The 9,656-nt window shown below is 46.5% G+C and overlaps 1 protein-coding gene across 1 annotated transcript in view; it reads left to right on the top strand.

Annotated features, from left to right (window-relative positions):
* The first annotated feature begins 2,338 nt into the window (after positions 1 to 2,338).
* The window catches only part of LOC142251339 (moesin), a 121,677-nt gene continuing 114,359 nt past the window's right edge, over positions 2,339 to 9,656 (top strand). The window contains exon 1 of the mRNA XM_075324034.1: positions 2,339 to 2,609. Within this exon, the coding sequence (XP_075180149.1) occupies positions 2,598 to 2,609 (12 nt within the window). The 5' untranslated portion in view covers positions 2,339 to 2,597. The remainder of the gene's footprint in view (positions 2,610 to 9,656) is intronic.

Below are 9,656 nucleotides of genomic sequence, written 5' to 3'. Positions count from 1 at the left end.
ATTCAGAAGTGCGGTCACAGCAAACACAGGTACATACGTCACCGCTGGTGATGCTGAATTGAATAGCATGGTAGTACACTCCTGTGGCCTTGCTACCATGCTAAGAGGGCGGACTAGTCAGGGATATAACACCCTTGGGACTAGTTCCCGCGCTCATTAGCATAAGATAAAAGATCTTTAGAAATACTTTTTCTAAAGATCTCTTTATCTATGCTAGTGTATATATGGACAGTTAGGCAGGGATTAGAAAAATGCACCCAGTACAGCTTGTGGTACTGGGTGCATATTGCACCTCACAGGTTCCCCTTAACTGTGTGGGTGAACTGGGAATACAGGCTATATAGGGGAAATTGGTTAAACGTATTGCTAGGAATACAGGCTCTGTAAGGGCCATTTTTAAAATTGTTGGCCTGTCCATCTCTGTGGGGTCACTCTTAAAATGTTTAGGTTCTGCTTTTACTTGCTATGTAACCTTAATTGTTATGATGACAGATATTTCCCTATCCACATTTGTTTGCAGGGCAACTGGCATGCTCTTAACCCCATTTAGGTTCATTTTGCAGCCCCCTAGACCTTACTATGACAATTTTACAGGCCAGAACTTTGGATCCCCATTGACTTGTATGGGGTTCATTCTCCAGGGTCACGTTCGGCAGCCGAAACCAATTTTTATTGAGGTCTGTGCATATTTGGGTTCTGTCATCAATAATTTTGAGCAGTGTGAGGGGTGCAGTTTTTAGAATGGTGTCACTTTTGGGTATTTTCTGTCACCTAGGTCTCTCAAAGTCACTTCAATTGTGACGTGGTCCCTAAAAAAATGGTTTTGTAAATTTTGTTTGAAAAATGAGAAATTGCTGTTGAACCCTTCTAACTTTCTAACAGCATAAAATTATCTTTCAAAACTTGCGCTGGTGTAAAGTAGACATGTGGGGAATATTATTTAGTAACTACTAGCTGTAGTACCTGGGCGTTGCCCGGGATAGTAACTGTCTCTGTCTCTCTCCCAGTCTGTCTCTTTCCCTGTCTGTCTGTGTCTATCTCTCTGTCTCTGTATGTCTCTCTCTCTGTCTGTCTATCTCTATGTGTCTGTCTGTCTCTATGTGTCTGTCTGTCTCTCTTTCCCTGTCTCTTTCCCAATCTGTCTCTTTCCAGGTCTGTCTCTTTCCTCGTCTGTCTCTTTCCTAGGTCTATCTCTTTTCCTGTCTGTCTCCCCGTCTCTTTCACTGTCTGTCTTTGTCCATCTGTTTTTGTCTTTTCCTGTCTTTCTTTTTCCCTGTCTGCCTGTCTCTATTTCTCTGTCTCTTTCCCCGTCTGTCTCTTTCCCCATCTGTCTTTGTCTCTCTGTCTCTTTCCCTGTCTGCCTGTCTCTGTCTGCCTCTTTCCCCATCTGTCTCTTTTCCTGTCTGTCTCTATCTCTCGGTTTCTTTCCGTCTGTCTGTCTCTATCCGTCACCCCACCGACATATTACCTCACACATAAGCTTCTTATACTAACAATGTCCTTTGTTCTTATAGCAACCAATCACAGCTCCTATTAATAACCTGTAGTTCCAGGCTCCATTCACTTTAATGGAGGCAGCTTTTTGGAGAGTAACTGTAAAGCGCGGGGTTAAATTTTCCTGTCAAAACATAGTCTACGACGTTCCCTGAGTCACATGAGGCGTCTGTGCAAAAATTCGTGATTGTAAATGCAAGGGTGCGGACACGGACACGGACACACACACACACACACCTTTATATATTAGACTTTGTGTGACATAACTCTGGGTTAAGGGCTTCAAAGTTTGGAAACTGCTCAATTTTAAACATTTTTGTCAAATCTTGTTTCTTTTCCACAAATAATTGCAAAAAAATTCCCAAATTTACCCCTATCATGAAGTCCAATATATCAAGAAAAACCTATCTCAGAATCACCGGGATAACTTGAAGCGATCCAGAGTTACCTCATAACGTGACACTGGTCAGATTTCTAAAATTTGGCCTGGTCATTAAGAGGTTAAAAAAAAGTTATTTTTTTGTTTTTATTTACAATGAATGCAAATATGTAAAAAGTAATAGCCGCCGCTGGGAAGAGCTTGGTTTGCTGCTCGCCGTATTTCGGAGACGTTAGCGGTCGGTTTCTCCTCAGAGCAGATGAGCCTCCGGAGGAGATAGTGAGGACGAGCCGTGTGAGGCGGGACCCTCCTCCCTCCGCTGTGTGCACAGCCCGCCATTCCCCAGAAGGCGGCTCTGACCACTGAACACAGCGGGACGCTTCTCCAGCCTCCACACGAGCGGCCCGGAGTTACCACAGCGCCGCGACCGAGGAGAGTCAGGGCTGAGGGCTCGGAGCCCGAATACCGCCCGCCTATAGGGAGGGGCGTGTCCGAGCGGGTGGGGGCGGGGCCTGGCTGCAGGGGCGGGCCGGGCGCCCCGCTATGTGTCCGGTCCCATTTCCCTGGGTGTGGTTACACCAGAGACTTTACTGTTCCGTTAGCAGAAGATTCTCATTGTTACCGCGCATCCCGGCTCCGCGCTGCCTCATCCTCCGCCCGAGCTGTATGGGGAGAAGCTGAGCGCCTCAAGGGACGAGTGAGAGACAAGCCAGCCGCCGCCACCATGCCGAAAACTGTGAGTCCCCGACTTCTGTCACTGCCCGGGAAAGTTTCCCTCCTCACATCCCCCGCCAGCCCTCAACTGACAGTGCACGGCTCCATACTGCTGTGTATGTGGCCGCTGAGCCTCTATCACTGGCAGAGGGCCGAGTACAACTGTCTGTGCCCAGTGCTCCATCCGCAGAGTACAGCTATCTGTGTGTGCCCAGTGCTCCATCCGCAGAGTACAGCTATCTGTGTGTGTGCGCCCTGTGCTCCATCCGCAGAGTACAGCTATCTGTGTGTGCCCTGTGCTTCATCCGCAGAGTGCAGCTATCTGTGTGTGCCCTGTGCTCCATCCGCAGAGTGCAGCTATCTGTGTGTGCCCTGTGCTTCATCCGCAGAGTACAGCTATCTGTGTGCGCGCCCTGTGCTTCATCCGCAGAGTACAGCTGTGTGTGCCCTGTGCTCCATCCGCAGAGTACAGCTATCTGTGTGTGTGCCCTGTGCTCCATCCGCAGAGTACAGATATATCTGTGTGTGTGCCCTGTGCTCCATCCGCAGAGTACAGATATATCTGTGTGTGTGCCCTGTGCTCCATCCGCAGAGTACAGATATATCTGTGTGTGCCCTGTGCTTCATCCGCAGAGTACAGCTATCTGTGTGCGCGCCCTGTGCTTCATCCGCAGAGTACAGCTGTGTGTGCCCTGTGCTCCATCCGCAGAGTACAGCTATCTGTGTGCGCGCCCTGTGCTTCATCCGCAGAGTACAGCTGTGTGTGCCCTGTGCTTCATCCGCAGAGTACAGCTATCTGTGTGCGCGCCCTGTGCTTCATCCGCAGAGTACAGCTGTGTGTGCCCTGTGCTCCATCCGCAGAGTACAGCTATCTGTGTGTGTGCCCTGTGCTCCATCCGCAGAGTACAGATATATCTGTGTGTGTGCCCTGTGCTCCATCCGCAGAGTACAGATATATCTGTGTGTGTGCCCTGTGCTCCATCCGCAGAGTACAGATATATCTGTGTGTGTGCCCTGTGCTCCATCCGCAGAATACAGATATATCTGTGTGTGTGCCCGGTGCTTCATCCGCAGAGTACAGATGTGTGTGTGCCCGGTGCTTCATCCGCAGAGTACAGCTATCTGTGTGTGCCCGGTGCTTCATCCGCAGAGTACAGCTATCTGTGTGTGCCTGGTGCTTCATCCGCAGAGTACAGCTATCTGTGTGTGCCCGGTGCTTCATCCGCAGAGTACAGCTATCTGTGTGCGCCCTGTGCTTCATCCGCAGAGTACAGCTATCTGTGTGCGCCCTGTGCTTCATCCGCAGAGTACAGCTATCTGTGTGCGCCCTGTGCTTCATCCGCAGAGTACAGCTATCTGTGTGCGCCCTGTGCTTCATCCGCAGAGTACAGCTATCTGTGTGTGCCCTGTGCTTCATCCGCAGAGTACAGCTATCTGTGTGTGCCCTGTGCTTCATCCGCAGAGTACAGCTATCTGTGTGTGCCCTGTGCTTCATCCGCAGAGTACAGCTATCTGTGTGTGCCCTGTGCTTCATCCGCAGAGTACAGCTATCTGTGTGTGCCCTGTGCTTCATCCGCAGAGTACAGCTATCTGTGTGTGCCCTGTGCTTCATCCGCAGAGTACAGCTATCTGTGTGTGCCCTGTGCTTCATCCGCAGAGTACAGCTATCTGTGTGTGCCCAGTGCAGCTATCTGTGTGTGTGCCCGGTGCTTCATCCGCAGAGTACAGATGTGCCACTGCTTCATTCACCTCCATCGGTGCCCATTATAACCTCCAGAAGCTCGTAGTGTGTGACTAGGTTAGTGGCCTATGCAAGTGATGGTGCTGTGCCCGACCCCTGGCGGCGGCATGCCTGTCCTGTTTGTTCTACAACCCCATAGTGACAGCAGATGATTTTGCATGTCCCATGGCAATGGCTGCCTACATGACCCACAGTGAGAGATCAGTGTACACTACCCATAGTGATGGCGGTCTGCATGACCAATATTGACAGCGGTGTGCACAACGTGTAGTTATAATGGGCTATAGTGATGGCGGTTTGGCAGTCCATATGGCAAATGCAATGTGCACCATTCATGGTGACAGTGGTCTAGACAACGCATGTGCACAACCCCTAGTAAAGGCAGTTTGTTCGACCCTTGGCGAAAGCGGTGTGCACATCCCATGATGATGCTGCTCAAAGTCCTGATGTGTATGTATGCTTAATCCAAGTGATCATCCATACATCCATACAGTGCATTGTATGGCAAGGCTACAGACGTGATGGCGGTGGGTTATATAACTTGTGCAGATCTGCACTGGTACTGGGGATCTGCTTTTCCAGATCTATATACTACATTTTTTTCACATGTAGAATAAACGCACACATTATCACAGCCTCGTGTGGAGGGCAGGGTTCTTTCTTCTTCTTACGTCTTTCAGTCTCGAATGATTTGCAGACCTGAAGTTTCTTCTAAGATGTAAATTATGGCAGATGCGTCATAGGTGATGGCTACATTTTATAATGGCGCCTGTGCGTGCCGCAGTTCTGCCTCCACCTACAGTATGCACTGTGTCTGGCTGTGGGGTTACTGCTTGTAGTAATGGTGAAGTTGTCTAGTTACACCAGTTGTCTGATATACCGAGGGACACGTATATATTGGCCAGTGTTACTTATTATGACTTAAGTTCATGACTGGCAATGTGGCCGGATGCAGAGCATGTGCTGTGTCCTAGTAATGCCTTTTCTTCCTTATAAAAAGAGGACCAGTGATGCCCTACACAGGACTGCGGTTGTCCTCACCACCGAGCACATGGGCACCACGTGCTGTCATGCTGATATAGGTGACATTAGGAAGTGACAGGTTTTTATGTTCTTGCAGAACATTCAGGCTATGTGTCCACGGGAGAATGTAGCTGCGGATTTTTCTGCATCAAAATCCGCAGCTTTCCCCCCGGAATCCGCACCTTTTCAAAGGTGTGGATTTGCCGCGGATTTTGGTGCAGATTTTTTTTCCCCCAATTTTAAAGCCAAAATCCGGATCAAAATCCGCAACAATAATTGACATGTTGCAGATTTTTCCGGATAAAAATCCGCACCAAATCCGCTGCGGAAAAATCCGCAGCGTGGGCACAGCATTTCCAAAATGCCATAGAAATGGCTGGGTAGTGCCTGAGCTGCAGATTTTCGGGAAATCCGCGGCTTTTCCGCGAGAAATCCGCGGCAAAATCCGCGCATTTTCCGCAGCGTGGGCACATAGCCTTATAGATCACGTCTTTTAGTAGCTGGATATCCAGGGCCGTGGTTTGACCACGATACCACCGCTGCCTGAAGTCTTGGAGGCCTCTCGTCCTGTGTGGCTGAACCTGGATCACCGTAGGGTAGCGGTAGATGTGTTATCTGCCGATACGTCGACTGTATAGATGGAAGATTCGGTCCTTATTTGACAGATCAAAGATTCATGTTTGCAGGGTGTGGTGATGGCGGTGGTCTGTACTCTGCGCTAGATTCTTTCCCTCTTTTCAAGAAGTTAAAGCAACTTCCCTTGGGTGTGTGACTAGGTGTCTGCATGATTAGTAGCAGGAAGTGACCACTGTTAACTACTTGTTGTCCCTTAGTGACTGAGATCCTTACAGCTTCACAGTAGACCTCGTCCGTTATAATACATAGCTGTAAGATTGTGGAAAGGTCAATGATTACATTTATTTTACATCTCACCAAATTCTTCAAGTAGAAAAATATTGAGCGTTCAGTTACAGAAGGATGATTTGGTTTGGTCTTTCTTCTTTAGAGTTCTCGGCCTCCTTCAAGTGACAAAGATGGCATTTGTACACCCACCAATGTTCATGAAAGTTCAGTGAATAGATCCATTCAGTAAGAACATCGTCTGTTTCCATGAAGTGAGAAATCCCACTCTTAACGCAAAATAAAGCAAAATCCATGCTTCCTTATTCATTTGCTGCAAAGGCCTAGAGAAAGGGGTGAATCCACGCACTTCAGATTGGCTGCAGAAATGTCTCTGATTTTCCATATATCTATATGAGTTTTTTTTTTTTTTTTTATTTAGATATAAAGCAAGCATGTGGATTTCAAAGCGAATGGAGACAGTGTCAAATGTATTCTGCTCTGTGTTTAGGGTAATTTGCATTGTATTCTAGTTAAAGCATTAGATAGCTGACGGTTAAACAATCGTTCGTCCGCCAGCCATCTTTCCCAACGACCCCATTCACAGAAGTGCTTGGCCCTGGTGAGTTCTCTTGTACTCTCTCAAAGAGCCTCTGGCAGCCAGATGTAAGGTTAGGTTGACATTCTCGAAACGGCCTCTGTTAGGTTTCCAAAACAAGTCCTGTAAGATTTGTTGGTAGACTTGATGCTATTTTACATACTGGTCTATATCTCCTGCCCTTAGGATAGGTCATTGATACCATATTGGTGAGGGTGCAACAAACACCCGACACTCCTACCAATTAGTTGTTCCCAGTACCTGCAACAGCTGGATGTGATCAGTTGCAAAGCACAGGTACTGCAAATCCCCTGCTATTTAAGTAAATAGGGGTCAGTATGCAGTACCCAGCGGCAGTCGCCATGCGCACGACGGGGCTGTGCTTTCCCACTCTGCAACTCACAATATCCAATCCCTGCTGGTACCAGGGCAGCTGATTTGCAGTTGATGTCACAGCATTATCTGGTATTGATGACCTATCTTAAGGATATGCCATGAATATAAAAGTACCAGATCAAATTTAATCAGGGAATATAGCACACTACAAACAGTGTATTTTTCTTCACTTATCCTTCTTGGTGCATATTTTAGATCTGTGCAGTGATCCCCCAACAAATAAAGTATAGGAAGGTGGGATTTTTCATAATTGTTTTCATAATGTAGACAGACACCCTGATTCCAGTGATGTTACATACTGGTCTACTTGCTGTCATTTTAATAAAATCACTATTTTCCAAGCTGCAGATCTAGCTATTATTTAAATATGGAGCTCTATTACCCTGCCCACACCACTAACTGGCAGCTTCCTGCCCATGTGTAGTATACATAGAAAGCTGCCAGTCGGTGTTGGGGTCAGGGTTTTAGGCTATGTGCCTACGCTGCAGAACATGCGCAGATTTTGCCGCGGATTTCTCGCGGAAAAGCCGCGGATTTTCCAGAAATCTGCAGCACAGCTACTCCCCAGCCATTTCTATGGCATTTGGGAAATGCCGTGCCCACGCTGCGGATTTTTCCGCAGCTGAAATCGTGCAGATTTTCGTGCGGAAAAATCTGCAGCATGTCAATTATTGTTGCGGATTTTCGTGCGGATTTTGCCTATTCAATTGAATTAAAAAAAAATTGCTAAATCCGCAACAAAATCCGCACCTATGAAAAGGTGCGGATTCCGGTGGAAAGCTGTGGATTTTGATGCAGAAAAATCCGCAGACACAGAGTCCCGTGGGCACATAGCCTTAGAGAGCTCATAAATATACTTGACTACCTGGCAGCACGCCAAGTAGTCCTCTAATGATAATCTACTGCTGATTAAACAGTGATTTATTAAAAAAAAAACTATACTAAGTAGCCCAGTAAGGGACACATCGTTGGAATTAGTCTGTCTCTACGTCGTACTGCTCTCAGATTAGTTGACTAAAACCTAGTGACTGATCCCTTTTTAAAGGGGTATTCCCATCTCCAAAATCCTATCTCAATATGTAGTAAGTGTAAAAATAGTGAATACGTCCAAATAGAAATGTAGTATAGTTCTTCTATACATTATGTGCAGGGCATAGCAGGATCTTAGGTATCCTTGGTTATGGCGACAAGCAACTAACTGTCACTATTTGCGTGGTTGTAACCATGGATACTGAAGGCCTTGCACATGAGGTAAGCAACGTTGTGAATCACAAGAACTATACTATATTTCTAATTGGAGTTATTGCTATTATTATTATTATTATTATTATTACACCCACTACATATTAGGATAGGGTCTTGGGGATGGGAATACCCCATTGTAAGTTATTTGCGTCATTTTTTTTGTGGAGAAAGTTGCAAATTTTGACACATGCCTATTCTGCAAAGGGAAAAAGTGACCTTTTTACACCTCTGTTGCCACTTGTCTAAAAAGTGAGGCATATTAATTGGACAATTGGGGCCAAAAGCGTCCTGAAAATTTTAAGAAACACATTTGTGTTGTTGACAGTCTAAGATGCTGCAAATCTCATAAGAGTTGTGCCTCTTAAGTGGTTATGGGTTTATTTATTAGGCTGAGCACACACAGCAAGAAAAACGGAGCGAGTGAAATGTAATAAAAAAATTGCATTCCACCCGCACCCAAGTTACGCCCCCATGAGCGTTTTTTTTTTTTTTCTTGTTTTAATCGGACCGAGAAAACAATTGCAGCATGCTGCAGGTGGAATCAATTTGTTTTCACTCGCACCCATAAGGGTGCTTTACACGCTGCGACATCGCTAGTGATCTCGTTAGCGATGTAACACGCCAGATCGCACATACACGATACACATACACGCTGAGATCGCACATGTGACCGGCGCTACAAAAATGACCTATGTGCGATCTCGGCGTGTCACATCGCTAACGAGATCGCTAGCGATGTCGCAGCGTGTAAAGCACCCTTTACAGGTCTATGGGTGCAAGAGAAACATCACATTGATTCGCATCAGCTAACAATGGAGGAGATGGGTAGATAAATCCCTCCCTCTCCTCTGCAATTGTGCTGCGATTGCAGGATCGCATCACAGTGGCATGATACTCGGCTTATAGTCGCAGCAGAGCGGGAGCCAAGTGTCATGTGATTGATTCGCATTATTGCCCCATGTGTCCCCAGCCTTATACTCCTACTGACTTCTGCTTTGTTGTGATGTTTATTGACAATTGTTCCTATTGATAATTAATGTCCCAAGTTATGTAAAAGTAAAAGCATTAGAACTGACTTCTATAGGATGCAGTTACATTTTTTTTTTTTTTTTTTTTTCATTTATTTTCTGTCCATTTTTTTAGCTTGCCTCTGCTGTGTCCTTTTGTGGCTTTTCAGAGTGCAATATCCTGCCTTTGTGCATTTATCCTTAGAGCTATTATGCAGT

Source organism: Anomaloglossus baeobatrachus, chromosome 9 (genome assembly GCF_048569485.1).
Source record: "Anomaloglossus baeobatrachus isolate aAnoBae1 chromosome 9, aAnoBae1.hap1, whole genome shotgun sequence".
In the NCBI taxonomy this organism is placed as follows: domain Eukaryota; kingdom Metazoa; phylum Chordata; class Amphibia; order Anura; family Aromobatidae; genus Anomaloglossus; species Anomaloglossus baeobatrachus.
Note: the sequence above shows the minus strand (reverse complement) of the source record. Positions and strands in the feature narration are given on the sequence as shown.